The 26,568-nt window shown below is 44.2% G+C and overlaps 1 protein-coding gene across 5 annotated transcripts in view; it reads right to left on the bottom strand.

Annotated features, from left to right (window-relative positions):
* Nucleotides 1-14,416: 14,416 nt before the first annotated feature.
* SH2D3C (SH2 domain containing 3C) overlaps nt 14,417-26,568 on the bottom strand; it is a 51,846-nt gene continuing 39,694 nt past the window's right edge. For all 5 annotated transcript variants that reach the window (XM_073640027.1, XM_073640028.1, XM_073640030.1 and 2 more), the window contains 8 exons: nt 26,101-26,537; nt 25,780-25,904; nt 23,355-23,893; nt 22,031-22,146; nt 21,346-21,517; nt 20,537-20,648; nt 17,366-17,572; nt 14,417-16,194 (listed from right to left, as the gene is read on the bottom strand). In XM_073640027.1, the coding sequence (XP_073496128.1) occupies nt 16,019-16,194; nt 17,366-17,572; nt 20,537-20,648; nt 21,346-21,517; nt 22,031-22,146; nt 23,355-23,893; nt 25,780-25,904; nt 26,101-26,537 (1,884 nt within the window). In that variant the 3' untranslated portion in view covers nt 14,417-16,018. The remainder of the gene's footprint in view (nt 16,195-17,365; nt 17,573-20,536; nt 20,649-21,345; nt 21,518-22,030; nt 22,147-23,354; nt 23,894-25,779; nt 25,905-26,100; nt 26,538-26,568) is intronic.

The raw sequence follows: 26,568 nt of genomic DNA, 5'->3' as shown, positions 1-26,568 counted from the left end.
GCCATATATAAGGAGGAGGATGATGATGATGGGAGCCATATATAAGGAGGAGGAGGATGACGATGATGGGGTCCATATATAAGGAGGAGGAGGATGATAGGAGCCATATATAAGGAGGAGGATGACGATGATGATGATTTTGGCCATATATAAGGAGGAGGATGATGATGATGGGAGCCATATATAAGGAGGAGGAGGATGACGATGATGGGGGACATATATAAGGAGGACGGTGACGATGATGAAGGGGGCCATATATAAGGAGGAGGAGGAAAAGGAGGAGGATGATGATGATGGGTGTCATATATAAGGAGGAGGATGACTATGATGGGATCCATATATAAGGAGGAGGAGGATAACGACGATGATGATGGGGGCCATATATAAGGAAGAGGAGGATGACGACAATGATGATGGGGGCCATATATAGGGAAGAGGAGGATGACGACAATGATGATGGGGGCCATATATAAGGAAGAGGAGGATGACGACGATGATGGGGGCCATATATAAGGAAGAGGAGGATGACGACGATGATGGGGGCCATATATAAGGAAGAGGAGGATGACGACGATGATGGGGGCCATATATAAGGAAGAGGAGGATGACAACGATGATGGGGGCCATATATAAGGAGGAAGAGGATGATGATGGAAGCCATAAACAAGGAGGAGGAGGATGACGATGATCATGATGGGGTCCACATATAAGGAGGAGGAGGATGTCTATGATGATGATGGTGGCCAAATATAAGGAGGATGACGATGATGATGTGGGCCATATAAAAGGAGGAGGATGAACGATAAAGATGATGGGGGCCATATATAAGGAAGAGGATGATGATGATGGGGGCCATATATAAGGAGGAGGAGGAAAAGGAGGAGGATGACGATGATGATGGGAGTCGTATATAAGGAGGAGGATGACGATGATGGGGTCCATATTTAAGGAGGGAAGGATGACGGTGATGAGGGCCATATATAAAAGGAGGAGGAGGATGACGATGATGATAATGGGGTCCATATATAAGGAGTAGGAGGAAGACGATTATGGTCTTGGAAAAATAGCAGGGAAGAGGGAGAGGGAAAAAATATCAGCTCACCCGTTAGTAGACAGCTGGAGGCTCTGTGTTAGAGGTGATCCGACAGTGGAATAGCCTTGGTTCCAGGCGATCACTTGGAATATAGAGCAAGGAAAAGGAGAGCAGCAGGTATCCAGCGGATCTTCATTAAAATATAGCTTTTATTGAAAACATATATGGGATATTGATTAAGGCTAACATCTAGCTGAAACGCGTTGGGACGACCATGCTCTGTGGATTAGTACTCCGTGTGTTGTCGTTGTGACATGGCTGCTTTTATAGGTTTTCAATAAAAGCTATATTTTAATGAAGATCCGCTGGATACCTGCTGCTCTCCTTTTCCTTGCTCGATGACGACGATGGGGCCATATATAAGGAGTACGACGATTATGATGACGGACTCCATATATAAGGAGGAGGAGGATGATGACGATGATGATGTGCGCCATATATAGGGAGGAGGATGACGATCATGATGGGGGCCATATATAAGGAGGAGGAGGCTGACGATGATGATGATGGGAGCCATATATAAGTAGGAGAATGACGATGATGGTGACGGGGGCTAAATATAAGGAGAAGGAGGAAAAGGATGACGATAATGATGATGGGGGCCATATATAAGACGGTGGAGGAAAAGGAGGAGAAGGACGATGATGATGGGGGCCATATATAAGGAGGAAGAGGAAAAGGAGGAGGATGACGATGATGATGGGGGCCATATATAAGGAGGAGGAGGATGACGATGATGATGGGGTCCAAATAAAAGGAGGAGGAGGAGGATGAAGATGATGGGGTCCATATATAAGGAGTATGATGATGATGGGGGGCCATATATAAGGAGGAGGATGATAATGGGGTCCATATATAAGGAGGAGGAGTATGACGATGATGGGGGCCATATATAAGGAGGAGGAGGATGACAATGATGATGATGATGGGGGCCATATATAAGGAGGAGGAGGATGACGACGATGATGATCGGGGCCATATATAAGGAGGAGGAGGAAAAGGAGGAGGATGACGATGATGACGGGGGCCATATATAAGGAGGAGGAGGAAAAGGAGGAGGATGACGATGATGATCGGGGCCATATATAAGGAGTAGTAGGAAAAGGAGGATGATAACGAAGATGATGGGGGCCATATATAAGGAGGAGGAGGAAAAGGAGGATGATGATGATGATGGGGGCCATATATAAGGCGGAGGAGGAGGATGATGATGATGTCCCAGAAGACTGGAGAAGAGCAAATGTTGTTCCTATCTTCAAAAAGGGGAAGAAGGTGGACCCAGGGAACTATAGGCTGGTGAGTCTGACTTCTATACCAGGAAAGATCTTTGAACAAATTATTAAACAACATGTATGTAAGTACATGGATAAGAATGAAGTGATTAACCAGAGTCAGCATGGGTTTGTAACCAACAAGTCATGTCAGACTAACTTAATTTCCTTCTATGACAGAATCACTGACTGGGTGGATCAGGGAAATACTGTAGATATAGTATATCTTGACTTCAGCAAAGCATTTGACAAAGTATCTCACACCATCCTTATTGAAAAAATGACCAAGTATGCAATGGACCAGGCAACTGTTAGGTGGATTCATAACTGGCTTAGTGATCGGACTCAAAGGGTGGTTGTAAATGGCTTCACATCCAGCTGGATGAATGTCTCAAGTGGGGTACCACAGGGCTCCGTCCTGGGACCTGTATTGTTCAACATCTTTATCAATGATTTAGATGAAGGAATTGAGGGTAAACTGATTAAATTTGCTGATGACACAAAGCTAGGAGGGATAGCTAACACTAGAGAAGAGAGAGAGAGGATTCAAAAAGACCTAAATAAACTGGAGCAGTGGGCAGCAACCAACAGAATGCATTTTTCCCTGTTAAAAAACAAAGTACTACATCTGGGCAATAAAAATGAAAAAAGCATATACAGAATGGGAGGAATAGAGCTAAGCAACAGTACATGTGAAAAAGACTTAGGTATACTAATAGATCATAGACTGAACATGAGTCAACAGTGTGATGCAGCAGCAAAAAAGGCAAATACAATTCTGGGATGTATTAACAGAAGCATACAGTCTAGATCTCGTGAAGTCATTATCGGTCTTTGATCCTCTTTGGTCAGACCTCATCTGGAATACTGTGTACAGTTTTGGGCACCACATTTTAAAAAAGACATAGACAAACTGGAGCAAGTTCAGAGAAGAGCGACCAGAATGGTGACTGGTCTGCAAACCATGTCCTATGAGGAACGGTTGCAGGATTTGGGAATGTTTAGCTTGCAAAAAAGAAGACTGAGAGGAGATTTAATAGCTGTCTACAAATATGTCAAGGGCTGTCACATTGTAGAAGGATCATCTTTATTCTCATTTGCACAAGGAAAGACTAGAAGCAATGGGATGAAACTAAATGGGAGGAGACACAGATTAATATCTAATCTGTGTCTCCTCCCATTTAGTTTCATCCCATTGCTTTTTGACAGTTAGGGTGATTAATGAGTGGAACAGGCTGCCACGAGAGGTGGCGAGTTCCCCTTCAATGGACGTTTTCAAACAGAGGCTGGACAGACATCTGTCTGAGATGATCTAGTGAATCCTGCTTTGAGCAGGGGGTTGGATCAGATGACCCAGGAGGTCCCTTCCAACTCTACCATTCTATGATTCTATGATGGGTCTATATATAAGGAAGAGGATGATGATGATGATGGAGGCCATATATAAGGAGGAGGAGGACGATGGCTATGATGATGATGGGGGCCATATATAAGGAGGAGGAGGAAAAGGAGAAGGATGACGATAATGAGGGCTATATATGAGGAGGAGGAGGATGACGACGATGTTGATGATGATGGGGTTATATATATAAGGAGGACGAGGAGGATGACAAAGATGATTATGATGGGGGCCATATATAAGGAGGAGGAGAATGACGATGATTATGGGGTCCAAATATAAGGAGGAGGAGAAGGATGACGATGATGGAGTCTATATATAAGGAGTATGATGATGATGGGGTCCATATAAAGGAGAAGGATGATGATGGGGTCCATATAAAGGAGAAGGATGATGATGATGGGGGGCCATATATAAGGAGGAGGAGGATGACGATGATGATGGGGGCCATAAAAAAGGAGGAGGAGGAGCATGATGATGGGTGCCATATATAAGGAGTAGTAGGAAAAGGAGGATGATGATGGGGGCCATATATAAGGAGGAGGAAAAGGAGGATGATGATGATGATGATGATGGGGGCCATATATAAGGAGGAGGGGGAGGATGATGATCGGGGCCATATAATAGGAGTAGTAGGAAAAGGAGGATGATGACGATGATGATGGGGGTCATAGATAAGGAGGAGGAGGAAAAGGAGGAGGATGACGATGATGACGGGGGCCATATATAAGGAGGAGGAGGAAAAGGAGGACGATGATGATGATGATGTGGTCCATATATAAGGAGGAGGAGGACGATGACTATGATGGGGCCATATATAAGGAGGAGGAAAAGGAGGAGGATGACGATGATGATGATGGGGGTCATATATATGGAGGAGGATGACGTTGATGGGATCCATATATAGGGAGGAGGAGGATGACGACGATGATGATGGGGGCCATATATATGGAGTAGGATGACAATGATGATGATGGGGGCCATATATAAGGAGGAAGAGGATGATGATGGAAGCCATAAACAAGGAGGAGGAGGATGACGATGATGATGATGGGGTCCATATATAAGGAGGAGGATGACGATGATGATGGGGCCATATATAAGGAGGAGGAGTAGGTCTATGATAATAATGGTGGCCAAATATAAGGAGGATGACGATGATGATGGGGGCCATATAAAAGGAGGAGGATGAACGATGGAGATGATGGGGGCCATATATAAGGAGGACGATGACGATGGGGCCATATATAAGGAAGAGGATATCAATTTTGATGGGGGCCATATATAAGGAGGAGGATATCGATAATGATGGGGGTCATATATAAGAAGGAGGATGACGATGATGGGGTCCATATTTAAGGAGGGAAGGATGACTGTGATGGGGGCCATTTATAAGGAGGAGGATGACGATGATGGTGGCCATATATAAGGAGGAAGAGGAGGATGATGATGATGGTGTCCATATATAAAGAGGAGGAGGAGGATTATGATGGGGCCATATATAAGAAGGAGAAGGATGATGATGGGGGCCATATATAAGAAAGAGGAGGATGACGGGGGCCATATATAAGGAGGAGGATGAAGATGATGATGATTGGGGCCATATATAAGGAGGAGGAGGATGAAGACGATTATGATGGGGCCATATATAAGGAGGAGGAAGATGCCAATGCCAATGATGGGGGCCATATATAAGGAGGAGGAGGATAATGATGGGGGCCATATATAAGGAGAAGGAGGAAAAGGAGGAGGATGACGATGATGATGGGGGCCATATATAAAGGAGGAAAAGGAGGAGGATGACGATGATGATGGGGGCCATATATAAAGGAGGAAAAGGAGGATGATGACGATGATGATCTGGGCCATATATAAGCAGGAGGAGGAAAAGGAGGAGGATGACGATGATGATGATGGGAGCCATATATAAGGAGGAAGAAGACAATGATGATGATGGGGGCCATATATAAGTAGGAGAATGACGATGATGGTGATGGGGGCCATATATAAGACGGAGGAGGAAAAGGAGGAGGATGACGATGATGATGGGGGCCATATATAAGGAGGAAGAGAAAAAGGAGGAGGATGACGATGATGATGGGGTTCAAATATAAGGAGGAGGAGGATGACGATGATGATGGGGGCCATATATAAGGAGGAAGAGAAAAAGGAGGAGGATGACGATGATGATGGGGTTCAAATATAAGGAGGAGGAGGATGACGATGATGGGGTCCATATATAAGGAGGAAGAGGAAAAGGACGAGGATCGCGATGATGATGGGGGTCATATATAGGAGGATGACGATGATGATGATTTGGCCATATATAAGGAGGAGGAGGATGATGGTAGCCATATATGAGGAGGAGGAGGATGACGATGATGATGATGGGGGCCATATATAAGGAGGAGGAGGATGACGATGACGGGGGACATGTATAACGAGGACGATGATGATGATGGGGCCACATATAAGGAGGAGGAGGAAAAGGAGGAGGATGACGATGATGATGATGATGATGGGGGTCATATATAAGGAGGAGGATGACGATGATGGGATCCATATATAAGGAGGAGGAGGATGACGACGACGATGATGGGGGCCATGTATAAGGAGGAGGAGGATGACGATGATGGGGGCCATATACAAGGAGGAAGAGGATGATAATGGAAGCCATAAACAAGGAGGAGGAGGATGATTATGATGGGGTCCATATATAAGGAGGAGGATGACGATGATGATGGGGGCCATATAAAAGGAGGAGGATGACGATGACGGGGGACATGTATAACGAGGACGATGATGATGGGGGCAATACATAAGGAGAAGGACGATGAGGATGATGGGGCCACATATAAGGAGGAGGATGACGATGATGATGATGGGGGTCATATATAAGGAGGAGGATGACGATGATGGGGGCCATGTTTAAGGAGGAGGAGGATGACGACGATGATGATGGGGGCCATATAAAAGGAGGAGGATGACGATGACGGGGGACATGTATAACGAGGACGATGATGATGGGGGCAATACATAAGGAGAAGGACGATGAGGATGATGGGGCCACATATAAGGAGGAGGAGGAGGATGACGATGATGATGATGGGGGTCATATATAAGGAGGAGGATGACGATGATGGGGGCCATGTTTAAGGAGGAGGAGGATGACGACGATGATGATGGGGGCCATATAAAAGGAGGAGGATGACGATGACGGGGGACATGTATAACGAGGACGATGATGATGGGGGCAATACATAAGGAGAAGGACGATGAGGATGATGGGGCCACATATAAGGAGGAGGAGGAGGATGACGATGATGATGATGGGGGTCATATATAAGGAGGAGGATGACGATGATGGGGGCCATGTTTAAGGAGGAGGAGGATGACGATGATGATGGGGGCCATATAAAAGGAGGAGGATGACGATGACGGGGGACATGTATAACGAGGACGATGATGATGGGGGCAATACATAAGGAGAAGGACGATGAGGATGATGGGGCCACATATAAGGAGGAGGAGGAGGATGACGATGATGATGATGGGGGTCATATATAAGGATGACGATGATGATGATGGGGGTCATATATAAGGAGGAGGATGACGATGATGGGGGCCATGTTTAAGGAGGAGGAGGATGACGACGATGATGATGGGGGCCATATAAAAGGAGGAGGATGACGATGATGGGGGCCATGTTTGAGGAGGATGACGATGACGGGGGACATGTATAACGAGGACGATGATGATGGGGGCAATACATAAGGAGAAGGACGATGAGGATGATGGGGCCACATATAAGGAGGAGGAGGAGGATGACGATGATGATGATGGGGGTCATATATAAGGATGACGATGACGATGATGGGGGTCATGTTTAAGGAGGAGGACGATGACGACGATGGGGGCCATGTTTAAGGAGGAGGAGGACGAGGACGACGACGATGGGGGCCATGTTTAAGGAGGAGGAGGACGAGGACGACGACGATGGGGGCCATGTTTAAGGAGGAGGAGGACGAGGACGACGACGATGGGGGCCATGTTTAAGGAGGAGGAGGACGAGGACGACGACGATGGGGGCCATGTTTAAGGAGGAGGAGGACGACGACGATGATGATGGGGCCCACATATATGGATGATGATGGGGCCCACTGATGATGATGATGATGATGGGGGCCATATATAAGGAGGAGGATGATGATGATGATGGGGGCCATATATAAGGAGGAGGATGATGATGATGATGGGGGCCATGTTTAAGGAGGAGGAGGACGACGACGATGATGATGGGGCCCACATATATGGATGATGATGGGGCCTGATGATGATGATGATGATGGGGCCTGATGATGATGGGGCCTGATGATGATGGGGCCTGATGATGATGATGATGATGGGGCCCACATATATGGATGATGATGGGGCCTGATGATGATGATGATGATGGGGCCCACATATATGGATGATGATGGGGCCTGATGATGATGGGGCCTGATGATGATGATGATGATGGGGCCTGATGATGATGATGGGGCCTGATGATGATGATGGGGCCTGATGATGATGATGGGGCCTGATGATGATGATGGGGCCTGATGATGATGATGGGGCCTGATGATGATGATGGGGCCTGATGATGATGATGGGGCCTGATGATGATGATGGGGCATGATGATGATGATGGGGCATGATGATGATGATGATGATGATGATGATGATGACCATATATAAGGAGGAGGATGATGATGATGGGGGCCATATATAAGGAGGAGGATGATGATGATGGGGGCCATATATAAGGAGGAGGATGATGATGATGGGGGCCATATATAAGGAGGAGGATGATGATGATGGGGGCCATATATAAGGAGGAGGATGATGATGATGGGGCCATATATAAGGAGGAGGATGATGATGGGGGCCATATATAAGGAGGAGGAGGAGGAGGATGATGATGATGGGGGCCATATATAAGGAGGAGGATGATGATGGGGGCCATATATAAGGAGGAGGATGATGATGATGATGATGGGGGCCATATATAAGGAGGAGGATGATGATGATGATGATGGGGGCCATATATAAGGAGGAGGATGATGATGATGATGGGGGCCATATACAAGGAGGAGGATGATGATGATGATGGGGGCCATATACAAGGAGGAGGATGATGATGATGATGATGGGGGCCATATACAAGGAGGAGGAGGATGATGATGATGGGGGCCATATACAAGGAGGAGGAGGATGATGATGATGGGGGCCATATATAAGGAGGAGGATGATGATGGGGGCCATATATAAGGAGGAGGATGATGATGGGGGCCATATATAAGGAGGAGGATGATGATGATGATGATGATGGGGGCCATATATAAGGAGGAGGATGATGATGATGATGGGGGGCCATATATAATGAGGAGGATGATGATGGGGGCCCATATATAATGAGGAGGATGATGATGGGGCTATATATACCAGGAGGGTGATGATGGGGCCATATATACCATATATTATACAGTACATACATACACTATATATACCCATAGAAGTGCACGGAGCGGTGGTCACACATTACGCCACTGCTGCCATAGAAGTGGATGGAGTGGTGTCACCGGAAGCATAGCCATATATAAGGAGGAGGATTATGATGGGGGCCATATATAAGGAGGAGGAGGATTATGATGGGGGCCATATAACCGGAAGAGTAGCTAGGGTTTTGGTTTGGGATGGTGAAACTTCTGAGTGGGCCCCTAACCAGGTAACCCTGATTACAACTACGGTGGTGCACCCTAATAGTACATGTAGAACCTCAGCAGATGACCGCGCTGTTACTAACAATATAAAAAGACCCCATATGGTATAATGCACTCCTCGTCGGCCTCCATACAGTAGAATGCACTCCTGCATATCTAACCCCAGCTTATGATACAGCGAGCAGCACCATCTAACAGAATCAGCGCTGCTGGCCGTCCTCGGTGACACTGTATTTGTCTGTATCACTGGCAGTCACCAACAAAATGGCTCCACACTGTGATCCTAAATTTCATCCCCTCTTATCCTGTTACAAACACCCAGAAGGGGAGGAGAGGAGCGATGTCACACACGTGAGCAGATCCAGCCCACATTTACTGCAGTCCGTAATATGAGCTAGTTGTACACTAGGTTTTCATGGAAGTTTCAGCTAGCTGCTTCCCCTAGTGTTTAAAAGTGGAAATACCAAACTGCTCATAACAGCATTAAGGCTGTGTGCCCACATAGCGTTTTTCAAGCGTTTTTGATGCGGAATTTCCGCAGCGGAAACGCTTGTAAAACGCTTGGTAACCCTCACCCCATGGTCCCCAATGGGATTCCGCAAGTTCTATGCACATGCTGCGGATTTTTCCGCAGCGTTTATGCTGCGTTCAAAAATCCGCAGCATGTCATTTAATTTTGCGTTTCCGCAAGCGGAATTGCCTTTGTCCAATGCATAAAAAACGCAAGGCAATTCCGCATGTGGAAAACGCGTGATAAACGCGCGAAAAATGCGCGATAAACGCGTGCGGAATTCCGCATGCGTTTTTCCGGGAGAGGACTTGCATTTATGAAGCAGAAATTTTCTGCTTCATAAATGCAACGTGGGCACATAGCCCTATACAGTATATCTTTCCATATATTTATAGGAAATACTATATACACACACATATACAAATATCACATGCACAGAATATATTATATATTTGTCATACCCACAGCCCATAAACAAAACATTATATACCACAAATAGACATTTTTCTCATATACAAACTATGAAAGGATGATAAACAGTTTACACACGTGTCTATCATTTGTGTAAATACTGCGCGTGTGTGTTTTTATAATATATATCAAACACACACACACATGCATGCATACAGGGTGTCCCTAAAGTCTGAACACAAAGGAATTCTCATTAACTATAAATTTTAATCAACTATAATTATATTTTAATGAAATATAATAGAATTTTGCAAACCTGTGCATCACAAATTATGGAAATCACATTGAAGAAAAGCTTTAAATATTTCAAATGAATAAAATGTTAGTAAATATGTACTTTAGGGACACCCTGCAGCAGCACTGCTGGGTGCAAAACTCACTTTTGTAAATATATATTATATATGCTATTTACATATATACACATACCCTGTACTTTTACTGGCACCAGAGAAGAAGACAGGGGACCTCTGACCACACCATGCAGGGCGATGTCTAGCAAATACAGACTGCCTGTGTCCATTTGCTGCTGGGACAATAAAGTGTATTTCATTAAAGACACACACAAAAAAAAAAAAGCGCAGTGGTAATTTGAGCCCGCCCCAGATCCGGTCCCTATCAACATCACTAGTCAATGGAAAGCCATAGCAACCAACAAAGGCTATAAGTTCTCAGCCCTATTTTCAACCCTCTTTAATGATTAAAGCAATGGAGACAAATAGGTTAATGGCCTTGTTGTCCATAATCACAAATTTACCTTTTTCTTAGTATCACTTTCTAGTACACTAAGACTCCGGGTGCTACGGACAACAAGGAAGCACAACTTCACTATTGAGGCCTACAATGGCCGAGACTAGAGGCCGTACCTCAGAAGCACGTTAACACTTGCATTACAGCCTTAACACCACCAGTGAACAGAATTTCTATCTCCACAGTATGATGAGAAGTCAGATACTGTACAACCTGCCCTCTACCCAGCGGCCATTATCCAGAAGCCTCCCACATGATAATAGTGCCTGTTCTTTTCCCGAGCTGGAGGCCTCCTAGACATGAATTTCCTCCCATTACACCTGCTGCAAGGCCTGGACGGGCCTAATCATGGTGGCCGCTCTCCTCACTGCAGGCTGCACAGCTAATCATTAGTGAGGGTCCAGCCCTATTGCCCTCAGCTGTGAGTCTGAGGAGGGCAGATATGTCCTGTTTTTCAGCACATTTAGTTGCTTTTCACTTTGTGGTAAAAACTGCATTAAACAAGGTATAAAAGTTGACCCCAAATTGCTACAGTTTCCGGAGTCCATTACCAGCCTCTATGTTTAGGAAAATGCGCTTTACCTGTGACTAAAAAAAATTACAACATAAGTAGTCTTTTAATTGATTTTTCTGTCATTTTTCTTTTTAGAGAACCTGCTCCAAATACTCCTCAGAAAGCTTCATGTGCCAACACCCTAATGTGCCGCGTGAACCACACAGCATCAGGTCGCATTCAGATGTTCCTTTTGTTGTTTTATTTCTGCATACAAGATAAAAAAGGGTTTTGTTAAATTTTTCAATGTGTTGTATTTAATTTTCAGCCATTTTTGGTCCACCTGTCCATGCACCCAAAGACGACAAAGGGACAGAATCCGTGTGTGGTTACCCTTTTTTTCATTTACAATGGACCCATTGATTTGATTGTGCGACTTTTGATCTGTAACTCAGATGAAGGCCACGTTCACACAATCATTATTTGGTCAGTATTTTACATCAGTATTTGTAAGCCAAAACCAGGAGAGGAACAATCAGAGGAAAACTATAATAGAAACACGTCACCGCTTCTGTATTTATCACCCACTCCTGGTTTTGGCAGACATTTCGCCTCTTTCTTTATTTTGTGGAAGGTCTACAAAAAAACACAGCCCCATAAATGTACAAGCTCTATTCATGAACAAAAAGACACCTGCCTGAATGAGGCCTTAGTTTATGTTTCCACTACAATTTATTTTATTTTTTTTACTTTGCGGTCCAAACTGTATCATAACAGCGTTTACGGATTGCTGGTTCCCTAGTTCCCGGAGATCAGCACTAGCAGGAACAATGATGATAGTAGTAGTGTCTGTTTGTGGGTTGGGGGGCGTACAAGTTAGTTACACTTCAAATTTAGTACTTAACTAAAAGCCATCTTTGATGTTGGTCTTTGGGGGTGCTTTGTGCTGCCAAATTACTGTGTGTTAATGTGGCCTCCCACCCTGTGCGTGGATCCTGTGTGGACCTGCAGGGGAGGGAGATGCGGCCCTCGTACCCTGGCCTTGGGACGAGAGGCAGGTTGTAGACCAGGAATGTCTCAACCTGGCCAATGACCAGGATCAAGAAGGCCCGGAGCTTGAGAGTGTGGCTCCACAGCAAATGGATCCCAGGCAGGATGCAGACGGAGCGGTGTACGCCACCTGTCCTCGCCATGCTGATATATTCAGTGGGATTCCGGCTGCAAGAGGGGTACCGGCCCCCGACACCCGACCTTGCTACTCTATGTCCTGGACGGGAAAGCCCGGTAGGCCCAGAGGATCCCACCGGGTATCGGACGGAGCGGAGCTGCCACCCATACCCTTGTTCTGAGAGGAGATCAGAGGGAGACCCGGCCTATTTGCACACACACGGACAGGAAAGGAATCGGTCTGTAGTTCAGGAACACTCTCTAGTAGGGTCACGACTGAATGCTGGACTTCTTCGGAGGTAGTCGGACCCCCGTCTCTGGTGGCCGCTGGACTCCGCGAGGAGCAGGGAGTCGCCTTCCTTTGCCATCTAAGTGAGTAAAGCCTTGGAAGTTCACCCCTATGGCCTCTGGACTCTTATTTCTGCGCCACACCGCGGGATGCGGGAACCCGCACTCCTCCACTACTGTTACCCCCTCCATCCTTTCCCTCTGCCCTGAGGCCTTGCTCCGCCTGTGGGGAGTAGTAAGAACTCTGGCCGCCATAAAACCATGCCTCAGCGGACTTCAGCGGCGCTGGTGACCCTTCACCAGGCACCACAGGTGGCGTAGTCGTTAATGAAGCCACTCAACCTGGACAAGCCCGCACCATCTCTTTTAACTGTGACGGCCCTGATCATGGGTTGGGCCAGGGCCACGGCTGCATCCCATCTCTCCATCACGGGGCCCGACACCGAGTTCCCCAACACCCAGGGTACAGCACGGGCTTGCAACGGACTGAGGCGTCACACTTGGAAACAGCGCTAACTGTACCTCTGATTCCCAAGCGCCGGTATGAGCGTTCCCGATGCAGCACACGGTTGCTACAAGTATGACACACGAGACACGGAATTGATGCTTTGGACTGGCCTGCCTGTTCTCTAGACCTGAATCCAATCGAGCACATCTGGGACATCATGTCTCGTTCCATCCACCACAGACTGTCCAGGAGTTGACTGATGCTGTAATACAGGTCTGGCAGGAGATCCCTCAGGAGAACATCCGCCGCCTAATCAGGAGCATGCCCAAGCGTTATAGGGAGGTCATACAGGCATGTGGAGGCCACACACTCCACTGAGCATCATTTCCTTGTCTTGAGGCATTTCCACTGAAGTTGGATCAGCCTGTAATTTGATTCATTCCAAATCCAGAACTCCATGGGATATTAATTTTGATTTACATTGATCATTTTTATGTTTTATTGTTCTCAACACATTCCACTATGTAATGAATAACGATTTGCAATTGGAATATTTCATTCAGTGATATCTAGGGTGTGGTATTTTAGTGTTCCCTTTATTTTTTTGAGTAGTGTATGTATACTATGGAGAAGGTTTAATTACACTGGTGCCCCATTCCTAATGTAAAGTACCTCTGAAATGTTCTGTGTTGCTGTGAACACTCACATACCCATATTACCTAGTTTGATAGTGATTCCTGTTCACGAATATCCACAGACAACCTTTTTTTTTACATCAATACATTTATTTACAAATGACTTTAAATCAATAGCGGATGGTTCTGTACAATGAGATGAGATGAAGTTTTTGTACAGCACTGACTGTGAACCGATATTTACATTCTGGGATTATTTACATGGGGAAATCATTTCCCTATACACGCGGCGACTGACATTCATCATTCTGTAAGTGAAGTCCACTTTAGAGGTCCTTTATAGTCCTTATACAAGTCTGTACGTTCATGGTGGTGGAGGTGTTGGACCAACCACAAAGAAGAAAACTAGAAATCACATTGAAATGACTCATCATAATTATACATTTGTGCAAAGACACTACTACCCCCCCTATCATCTTATCTGGGAAGCATTGGGGAGAATGTGTTAAAACTGCGATGGTGTCGGAGGGGGTACTAAAGCTCCTTACACATACAAAACATGGGTATTTTATACAGTATATGTTATCAGGGCTTTATTGCAGAATTTGGTTGAAGCTCAGAAGTCTCAATAAAGTTCCACTATGGAGTGGATTTTCACACCACCAGTCCCTTATCCAGGATTAGCAAGGTTCGCTATTTGTTTGCCGCTTGAAAAGACCCTTGGAATACAAGCCATGCACACAATGTGGAGATTTGATATGCGCTGTATATCCGCAGCGTTTCTGATGATTTTCCGCATTAAAATCCACACTCATGACATTGGAATTTTGAAGCGGGTTTTAAGAATTTGAACCCTCGCTGATAAAATCACTTATTTTCACCCTTTTCTACTCATTTCAGAAGACAAGAGTAGCACAATCACCAGATCAATCGCCCTACATTGCAGTGCAGTGGATAGGGCTAAGGTTGCCAAAGTTGTAGAAGGATCAGTCTAATATTTGCTGTAGAGCCTCCCTTTATGGTTTCTGGTAAGAAAAGTAATTTTAATGTTAGGATTTCTATAAAAATATAAATGATGGCCTTGCAAACTGATTACACTCTAATCCAATGTGTCACATAGGGAGCAGTAGTAGTGACAGATTATTAAGAACGTTTCCCTATAGCTTTACTATACGTTGAAAATCTACAGTAAAATGTTTCCAGTTATATAAAATCTGCTGATTGTAATGGTCCATGTTATTGCGGTAAATGAGAACGTGTGCTTTGCGAAATATTTCAGTTTAATGATTTTTGGATGGCGAAAGGGCATTGATATGGAATATAGACAGACGGGTGAAATCACAACCACTAGGTGGAGATATGGTCCTGCTTTATAACCAGTCGCTGACTAGCATGGCTGCCGTTCTGACATCCAAGTGTCAGAGCATATATTCTTCATACATTTGGTATGGCTGGTAAGCGTGGTTTCATATTTTCTGGGTTCTGGCCTTCCCATATAAAAAAAAACACTGCAAATTAATATTTAATGCCGTCTTCTCCTCTGGTATTTAACCCATTCCATGTCACAAGAACCAGCATGCACTGTGGTGCGATATATCAATACCCACCACCGCCTTCCCCCCAAAAAAGTCATTAAAAAGTGCTATATTTCCTCCGGACGAAGTCTTTGATTCCTTACTTCGGGAAGATTTCATCCCTTTGTTTTTCAGTCCGTATCACTGGGTTCTTTGTTATAATTCACTGAAGCGCACAGACGGTTCCAGTTTGTGTGAGAGAGCAGTGAGAACTTTGTCAAACTTGTCGTATCTCTCGGCTTGACTTCCCGCTGCTCCCCGGCAGCCCCATAGCATCCGCATCTGGAATTCAGTGCTGGAAACCTCCAAGAGATCTGATCTAGGGTGGAAGCCTGGGAAGTGCAAGAATAAACATAATCAGGGGGGCAATCCGAAAAATATATACCGTCCATACAAAGGTCCGTTCTCTTCTACTAAGGGTACGTCCACAGTGGAAACCGGCACACATTTCACTTTTTTATAATCATCGTCCCGAAATCCTTAGTAAATGCTAAACACTTCACCAAACATATAATAACCATCACCCAGGATATCAGTTTTAATCCCAGGATAAGAAGACAATCTTAATATTAAAAATATAATTTTATTGAAAAAAAATATACAAATAAAGAAATCCATAAAATAACAGGGAACACCTCATGTTAGAGACACGTAAAGAACCTGGAGAAACCTATTATGTAGAACATAAGAGGGATTTTATGTGATCCCATTTTATGTTCTACGTCATAAGTTTCTCCAGGGTCATTATGTGTCCCTATGGATTTTTTATTTGCATATTTTTTTCAATAAAATTATATTTTTAATATTAAGATTTTTGGCATAAATCTCTTCTTATTTTGGGATTAAAAATGATATCCTGGATGGTGGTTATTATACATTTCGCTTTTTACATTGCAATGAGTGAAGTCCGTGGTGAAACACGTAGAGCTGGTCAATTTCTGCTGCAATTTTTCTCCATAGAAGGAGAATTAGATGTTGTATTATCCCATACAGAACGCTGCTAATGGCAATACCTTGCCAAAAATCCATCCCATGTGCACATACCTATACCTACTCAAAATACTCTCCTGGAATGGAGGTCTTCTTAGAAAAGACGGTGAGTAGGGGTGTAACTATAGAGTGTGCTGGGGTTTGCGGTTGTGCTTGGGTCCTGGAGCCTAGGGGGCCCATATGAGAAAACCGATAGTAGTGAAGACCCTTGATAGTTGAGGGCCCTGTTGGAGATTTTGCATTGGGGCCCAGAGCTTTCAGTTACACCACTGATGAACAGTATATGTAATATACAGTGAAACGAAAAATCTGGCACAGGATAAATTGGTGGTCTTCTCAAAGACCCCTGTATCTGTTTCTGAGAAAGCTGAGTGCTCACCCAACTTTCCTAGAAATAAAGATGTGTTATGCATAAGAGAAGGCTATATCAATGTACAAGTAATAAATTGCTATTCTGGGATCTGGGAAAGTTGTGTGAGTTTTTGTTTTTCAGCAATAGAATTTGATTCTCACTTTGTAGCCTCATCTCGGCATTGGTGCGGTAGAGACCCCCGTGATGTGCCACCATCCTGGCCGCTTCTAGATGAGACATAACCACTTCTGCTCCATTGTCAATGCTGTCCCACGCCTCTCCGCCATCCAGCAGAGGGGAGTCTCTCTCCAGCAGGGTGATGAGAGGGATGATATGAGGGAACGTGGTGTTGCTCAGTGGTAGACTCTCTGCACAGATTAAAAAAATTCATATTATATAATCATAAATAATATGAGATAATAAAGAAGAAAAAATACAAATTGATTTATTGGAGGGGGGTTCTCCTAGTACCTAAAAACTCACTTGTGACCCATCCATCTATAAAAAGCTGAGGGGAGTGCATTGTGTCTGATTCAGGAGCTCTATCAATCCTTATGCAGTGAGATCCCCACCAAGGCGGCTGCAGGCAGGCAGGATTTTATCATTGAACTCTATGGCTGTGGGAAGGGAGCATTGTATTAGGACCACCATATCACAAAAACAAATATTGGGCACTTAATAATTTGGATCTAGTTAGAGTAAATAGAATTAAAAGTGCTTTCCCCTCCTTTTTTAACCCCGTTACCCCCGGGCCATTTTCCATTTTTGCGTTTTCGTTTTTTGCTCCCCTTCTTCCCAGAGCCATAACTTTTTTATTTTTCGGTCAATATGGCCGTATGAGGGCTAACTTTTTGCAGGACGAGTTGTACTTTTGAATGACATCACTGGTTTTACCATTTCATGTACTGGAAAACGGGAAAAAATATTCCAAGTGCGGTGAAATTGCAAAAAAGTGCAATTCCACAGTTGTTGTTTTTTTTTTTACCATGTTCACTAAATGCTAAATCTGACCTGACATTGGGATTTCCAGGTCATTACGAGTTTGTAGATACCAAACATGTATAGGTTCATTTTTATTAAAGTGGTGAAAAAAAAATCCAGAAGTCTGTTAAAAAAAAAAAAAAAGTCGCCATTTTCTGAGACACGGAGCGTCTCCATTTTTCAGGATCTGGGGCCGGGTGAGGGCTTATTTTTTGTGCCCTGAGCTTATGTTTTTATTGATACTATTTTGGGCAGATGTGATGTTTTGATCGCCCGTTATTGCATTTTATTGCAATATTGCTTTGTCCAAAAAAACGTAATTCTGGCGTTTTGAATTTTTTTCTCGTTACGCCATTTACAGATCAGGTTAATTCTTTTTATTTATTGATAGATCGAGCGATTCTGAATGCGGCGATACCAAATATGTGTATATTAGATTTTTTTTTATTGTTTTACTTTGAATGGGGCAAAAGGGGGTTGATTTAAACTTTTATATTTTTTTAATATTTTTATTTTATTTTTTTTAAATCAGATATTTTTTATTAAAATATTTTTCAACATTACAAATAAACAACAGTGAGACATCACCAAACTGGTAATGCCTCTCAAAACCCACCCATTCCCCTTCCCCCCACCCATTACAACCCCAAGAACCATATGACAAGAGCAAATTTTGTTATTACAGACCGTGTACTATCATATAGCTTATTTGACCGTTAAGGCATTGATAAATTGATCCAAGGATATATCGCATAGCATCCGACAATCAGCAATTAGTTATACAGAGTATGGGAGACCACAACATTTCAATCTCAAGTGATATTTAAATTAGACATGACATAATGACCATGAAACGTGCTCCATTTACCCCAGATTTTGTCAAATTTACGTATAGCCTTCCGCTTTTTGTACACTCCCTCTTCTAATCTTAATAAAATTCTATCCAGGAATTCTTGGAACCTGAGAGGGGAGGGATCCAGCCAATGTGCGGCTATAAGCTTTCTGACCTGGTATAGAGTCCTCTTAATGGCTATTATTTCATCCTCTTCACATCCTATTATTTCCACATGGCCTAATACACATACTTTAGGATGTAGGGGTAAATTACACTCAAACACAATATTAATATATTGCACACACTCATTCCAGAATACAGCGACCCTCCTACACATCCACATCATATGCATAAGATCTGCTCCTTCCTCTCCACATTTCGGACACATACTGTCATTCCTTACCCCAATGCGCTGTAGAAATTTGGGGGTTCTATATACTCTATGTAATAAATACAACTGTGAAAGTCTATGTGCTTCACATGTAGATAATGTCAGAACACTCTCCACCACATCTTCCCACTCCTCTGAGGATTAGTACCAATGTTTTTTTTTTTTAATATTTTTAAAAACATTTTTTTATTTTATTTTTTTTTTTTACTTTTTGCATGCTTCAATAGTCTTCATGGAAGACTAGAAGCTGCGATTGTCTGATCGCCTGTGCGTAGCAGAAATGCTCACTTGCTATGAGCACCAACCGCTGGGCGGCTCATAGCATCCTGGCAATGACAACTGCAAGGGTCTCCTGCAGACCCCGAATTGCCATGCCAATCCATCGACGACCCACGGTCATGTCACACGGGCACCAATGGGCGGGATTAGTGATGTGCTTCTGGAAAGCGTGAGTTATCACCAGAATCGATGATGTAACGACCACCAGTGACCTGACCACTAAGGCTCCTGAATGGCTGCAGCGTTAGTTGACTGGTGGTTGGTAAACCGTCACTTATGGTCTAGCGGATTTCGGTGAAAACTATGTTTTGTTTTTTTTTTCTTTAATCAGAATGGCTTCCCACGGTTAAGTTGAAAAAAAAAAAGATCAGAAAACCCGTTTACATTATAGGTGTGTATTAAAGCGACCCCTCACCCCGAAACTGAAAAGTGACCGCTGCCTCTGCCACCGAGAACGGCGCTCCATTCCTCCTGCTTCCAAGACAGCCGGCACAGTGGCATGGGGAGTGGAGGGGTAAGTCTACGCCACATCTTCCATCCTTTACCAATCCGCAGCATAAGGAAAGCATGGCTTTATGCTTACCACTGAATTCCCCATGCAAGGGCCATCTTTGAAGTAGGAATGGAGCACCGAACTGAGTGGAGGAGGCAAACGGAGAGCACCAGTGGGGTGACCACCCATGATTAATGTATAGTCACTTCTCAGTGCCAGGGCGGAGGGCACTTTGGAGATTAGCTGTTGACCTTGAGCACTTTTTCTGTTGTGGATTTCGATTGTGGGAAAACCCAGAGAGTTGAAAGATACAAAACAAACCGGGTGCGTAAATTAGCCTTTAAATTAAGTACCTTTGCCTTCATTCATGCTTTTGAGGAATGGCTTCAATTTCTTCTCGTACAATATGGCTCCCTCCGTGTGTCTCTGTCTCAAGGCAATCCATGTCTGTTCTAGTCTGGAGATCTGGGGATGAGATGGAGGAGCAGTCAGCCTTTGTTACTCTACATGTGGAAGGTTCATTAATCTTGCTGGGTTTATAGCAACATTTCCTCCGATCCATTAATAGAGCAGGCGGGAGGGCTCATTGACCTGATTATGTACGACCCACCCCCCCTGCGAATTTACAAATGTGACAGCATCATATGGGAACCACGACTAATCTGGTCTCATTGCCGGGAGTAAGAAAGCAGCTTCAATGTGCCGCCAATGGATGCAATGTTGCAAATGCAGAATTACTGTTGCGCTGTGCAGCCCTGGCCTCAATGCACCACATATCAATAGGGTATGTGGTGCACTGCCTGATACCATCACCCAAGAATGGACAATATCATACTGTCCCATTGACAAGGAAATTGGTAACATCCAGTGGTCAATTCATTGCTACGTTTCCAACAATAATAACAGAGGAACGGTTTAAGCAGAGAACAGCTATTAGACATATGTATACAGACGGCCATGTGTTGAACCCCCCATTGATCGGATATGGATGATAGATCCTAAGGATAGGTCCTGGAGGACCCCTTTAAGGGACTTGCCTATAAGTATACTCAGAGTATAGATGACAATCTATACATATAAGAGACTGCAGGAGATAACAATACATCACGGCAGGAAGTTGGCGGAAAAAGAAAAAGCAAAACCTTGCAAATATTTCACGTACCTGTGCCAATTCCAAAGCGTTCATCACGGCTGCGAAGCTGTACAAGTTCCCCAGGGTGCCCTTCAGCTCGGCCGCCAGCTGAATGGTCTTGTGGAGCAGCGCGGCCCGTTCCTCTATGCTTCCTGTGCAGCCCAAGATGTCGACAGCAATCATGATGGACATGGTGTGAAACCTGGAGAGCAAGGGGTAAAAAAATAAATAAATAACATTGCATACTTATATTCTATTAAACACATAAGAAATGTGGTAGCTGAAGGGGAGGACCCATCCACTGTCCCTATGGACACAGCAGTCCTTACATTAATGTGGGTGGTAGAACAACTGTCTACAGCACTCCTTAAACCTCGTCTGCGTCCATGCTGGACGTTTGCGGCCAATCTGAGTCTCTATGCACAGTGCTGTCTCAAGATTGTCCCAGTTTCCTCAGGTGCTGATATCAGCCCTGATGACCCCCCAACCCTCAAGCGTAAATAAAAAAAAAGAAGGCCAAGGTATCCAAAAAGTTGATCCTAGATTGGACTTGTTGGCCCTATGACAAATCTGCATGCCCAAGCTCTGCAATGACTAATAGGGCCCCAGTCGGTTCTATGGAGGAGCAGATCCTCGATGGAGTCAAATATATATAATTTTTGCAGTTCGGCATGACGCAGGCATATGCCATTAATTAAGTCTCTTCTCCACGCACCTTTCGAGAAGGTCAAGACGCAGCTGGCGGCCATGCGGCAGCGTCAGGAGCTCCATGCCAGAGCTGACTCCCATGATCCTCTGCATCTCCTTGGTAACACCGAGTATCCTGGCAACCTGGGAGTGACACAAAGATGGAGATTAATCTCTCATAATTGCAAATAGATTGTCGCCTCATCTTGTGCGAAGTATTCCCGCAGGAGACAATCATAAACCTGATAATAGCAGTCATTTTACTCCCGTAGTACTAGCAAGAGACCCGGGATGACATTATCAGTGACATCATCGATTAAGTCACACCTGAGTAACTCCCCATTTAGGGCGTAACAGGATGATGATTATAGACTTTTATTTACTTATTCAATAAAGGTCCTGATCACAATGCTGAGATCCCTAGTGATCGCCTGCAATCCATTGGAAAGTGTTCAATTTCCCTACAGCACCCCCACAGGGAAAAGCATGGTATGTCACCATGCCCACTGAAACTAACAGGTTGTGTACTGCAAGGGTCCTCGAATGTAAGAGATGGTCTTTGTAGCTGCTTCTATGGTTTGCTAATATATTGGGGGTCTTTAATTGTCGACTGTTATAATTTAACACTGATAGGGTATTTATTTATTTTTTTAAACAAGACTCTCTTTAAGGGATTTTTTTGGGGGGGACGATGGAGGGGGGGGTGCTTTGAGTAAATGTAATGTAATCAGACCTCATAAATAGGTAAAATACTTGGGGAGGAAATCATCAGCTTTAGGGTTCGCTGACACTGCCCTATAACACGGCTCAGTGCTATGTGATGATTTACCAGATAGCACTCGGACTAATGCTATACTATGGGGCAGTGCAGATCTGCGATTATTTTCTCATGCTGATTCTGCATGAGAAAATAATAGCAGCATGCTGCGGGTGCACTGATGATTGGATCACGCACACCCATACAAGTCTATGGGTGTATGTGAAACATCGGACTGCACTCAGATGTCATCCGAGTGCAGTCTGATGTAAGCACACAGAGTCAAAAGAGAAAATGGAGAAATTAAGTTCTCAGTTTTCTCCGCTGCGATTTTCTCTTGTGAGAGACAGGGTTTGAGTAGAGTGTCATTAGCATAATCGGCCCGATTCTCTCGCAAGAGATAATCTACGCCAGCGTAACCTTACCCCATGGTCTGACCTTTCTTAAATTGGGGTCAGGAACTGTATCAGAGCATAGCGAGGCAGATTTTCAATTCAGAAGACTGGAAAGTAGTACTGACGACCCCTGTGAGAACTGGCTATAGACAAATGTGTGTCGGGCGCACCCATCCTCTGATGATATCTGCGCTCCTCACCTCACAGTCGGTTTTCGTGATATGCTTGGCAATGATTTTTGCATCGACCTCAGAAAACAACTCCTTGACCTTCTTCAGGATGCACATCTCTAGGGGCTTATTGTCCGCAGGAATCAGCATGGACTTGAACGCCGATGGGTTGAAGGAAGATTTCAGTTCTATGCTTGGGATAGTAAAAGAGAGTCTATCTTTGTCGGCATCTTCCACTGCATGGTTGACACCAGCCCGGACACCTTCATCAACTTTTAACCTTTCTACATAGCTTTTAGGCGGCAGAGGTTTGTTGTGACTGTCCTGCGTCGGAGAGGCTGGGCGTAGCTGGCAGTAATGTCCGTTATCGGGGTCGCTGTAACTGTTTATTGAGGGCGAGGGAGAGATTTGTGGATATCCATGATTGGGTGTGGAGTGGGAACTTTCAGCCATGTTTAATGTGGCCTTGTTATTTGCTGGGTTTACGTGAGGTTCACTGGATCGTCTCAGTACTGGGGAGCCTGGCGTCACACTTGGTGCAGGAGTTCCCTGGGGCTTCACCCTGACAACTGAACATAAGTATATATTAAATGGTTAATATATATATGGTATATATATATATTCTAGGATGGTAATGGTTATACTACTGTCATATTTTTTATATATATATAAACACAGTACAGACCAAAAGTTTGGACACACCTTCTCATTTAAAGATTTTTGTGTATTTTTCTGACTTTGAAAATTGTACATTCACACTGAAGGCATCAAAACTATGAATTAACACATGTGGAATTATATACTTAACAAAAAAGTGTGAAACAACTGAAATTATGTCTTATATGTTAGGTTCTTCAAAGTAGCCACCTTTTGCTTTGATGACTGCTTTGCACACTCTTGGCATTCTCTTAATGAGCTTCAAGAGGTAGTCACTGGAAATGGTCTTCCAACAATCTTGAAGGAGTTCCCAGAGATGCTTAGCACTTGTTGGCCCTTTTGCTTTCACTCTGCGGTCCAGCTCACCCCAAACCATCTCGATTGGGTTCAGGTCTGGTGACTGTGGAGGCCAGGTCATCTGGCGTAGCACCCCACCACTCTCCTTCTTGGTCAAATAGCCCTTACACAGCCTGGAGGTGGGTTTGGTGTAATTTTCCTGTTGAAAAATAAATGATGGTCCAACTAAACGCAAACCGGATGGAATAGGATACCGCTGCAAGATGATGTGGTAGCCATGCTGGTTCAGTATGCCTTCAATTTTGAATAAATCCCCAACAGTGTCACCAACAAAGCCCCCCCACACCATCACACCTCCTCCTCCATGCTTCACGGTGGGAACCAGGCATGAAGAGTCCATCCGTTCACCTTTTCTGCATCGCACAAAGACACGGTGGTTGGAACAAAGTTCTCAAATTTGGACTCATCAGACCAAAGCACAGATTTCCACTGGTCTAATGTCCATTCCTTGTGTTCTTTAGCCCAAACAAGTCTCTTCTGCTTGTTGCCTGTCCTTAGCAGTGGTTGCCTAGCAGCTATTTTACCATGAAGGCCTGCTGCACAAAGTCTCCTCTTAACAGTTGTTGTAGAGATGTGTGGAATTGACCTGGTCTCTAATCTGAGCTGCTGTTAACCTGCGATTTCTGAGGCTGGTGACTCGGATAAACTTATCCTCAGAAGCAGAGGTGACTCTTGGTCTTCCTTTCCTGGGGCGGTCCTCATGTGAGCCAGTTTCTTTGTAGCGATTGATGTTTTTTGCAACTGCACTTGGGGACACTTTCAAAGTTTGCCCAATTTTTCAGACTGACTGACCTTCATTTCTTAAAGTAATCATGGCCACTCGTTTTTCTTTACTTAGCTGCTTTTTTCTTGCCATAATACAAATTCTAACAGTCTATTCAGTAGGACTATCAGCTGTGTATCCACCAGACTTCTGCACAACACAACTGATGGTCCCAACCCCATTTATAAGGCAAGAAATCCCACTTATTAAACTGACAGGGGACACCTGTGAAGTGAAAACCATTTCCGGTGACTACCTCTTGAAGCTCATCAAGAGAATGCCAAGAGTGTGCAAAGCAGTCATCAAAGCAAAAGGTGGCTACTTTGAAGAACCTAGAATATAAGACATATTTTCAGTTGTTTCACACTTTTTTGTTAAGTATATAATTCCACATGTGTTAATTCATAGTTTTATGCCTTCAGTGTGAATGTACAATTTTGAAAGTCATGAAAATACAGAAAAATCTTTAAATGAGGAGGTGTGTCCAAACTTTTGGTCTGTACTATATATATATATATATATATATATATATATATATATATATATATATATATATATATATATATATATATATATATATATATATACACATATATATACACACACATAGTGACGGTGGTATAACCATTACCATCCTAGAATATTAAAAGTGTATAAGAGTTTCATCCTTGTACATACCTGTACTATAGGCTGGGGATCCGGGGGTCTCACAAATGGGGGACATTGGGGAGTGGAGGTCTTGGATTTGGTCCACACTGACCGCACAGCTCCTGATGATATCTCTATGGTGTGGAGAGGAGGAACTGGAAGAAGAAAGAGTGATACCATTAGATCCTACCTTCCTACAAGGACCATCAAAATAAATGAGATGGTGAAGACGATATAGATTCATGTTCCAAAACTCCTGCACCTTTCCAAAAATTTTGTTCCCCAAGTCCTTCAAACTTTCAAAGAACCAAGAAATCCAATTGCGTCCTTATGAAAATTTGTGTAAAATACCTGTTTGGGCATCCGTTGCTCTTGATGATCTTGTCTGCAGTTAGACCATCAGTCATGGTGATACTTCTTCTCTTCATATGTCCCTTCTGGGGGCTTTGAGAGCCATGCCTGCCCGGGGAGAGCCCATAACTGGCCTCCAGGTATCGTAGTGGAAAGGTACGATTGATGGGGCAGTAGATGAGCGCACCGCTCTGATCTGACACTGCCCTTCGGCTGCCAACATAAAAACGCACCAAGGCTGGGATGTTATCAAAGCTCTCCTGTTCAAAGAGATACTGTATCCGGGTATAGCTGTCGCTGGTTTTCACCATCACTTTGTTGATCTTGAAATGTAGAGACTCGTTCTTCCATCGACAGGTCAGTACATAGTCACCCAGACTGGTCAATGAGTCTCTGATGAGAAAGTCCCCATTCCTCTGCACCAAGCTCTCCGAAACCTGTGTCAATGGAAGAACCCGCACATGTTAT

This window comes from Phyllobates terribilis, unplaced genomic scaffold, assembly GCF_046119375.1.
Source record: "Phyllobates terribilis strain yellow unplaced genomic scaffold, ASM4611937v1 Scaffold_7__3_contigs__length_470593459, whole genome shotgun sequence".
Classification (NCBI taxonomy): Eukaryota; Metazoa; Chordata; class Amphibia; order Anura; family Dendrobatidae; genus Phyllobates; species Phyllobates terribilis.
The sequence above is the reverse complement of the archived record's forward strand: the minus strand, read 5'-3'. Positions and strand labels throughout refer to the sequence as shown.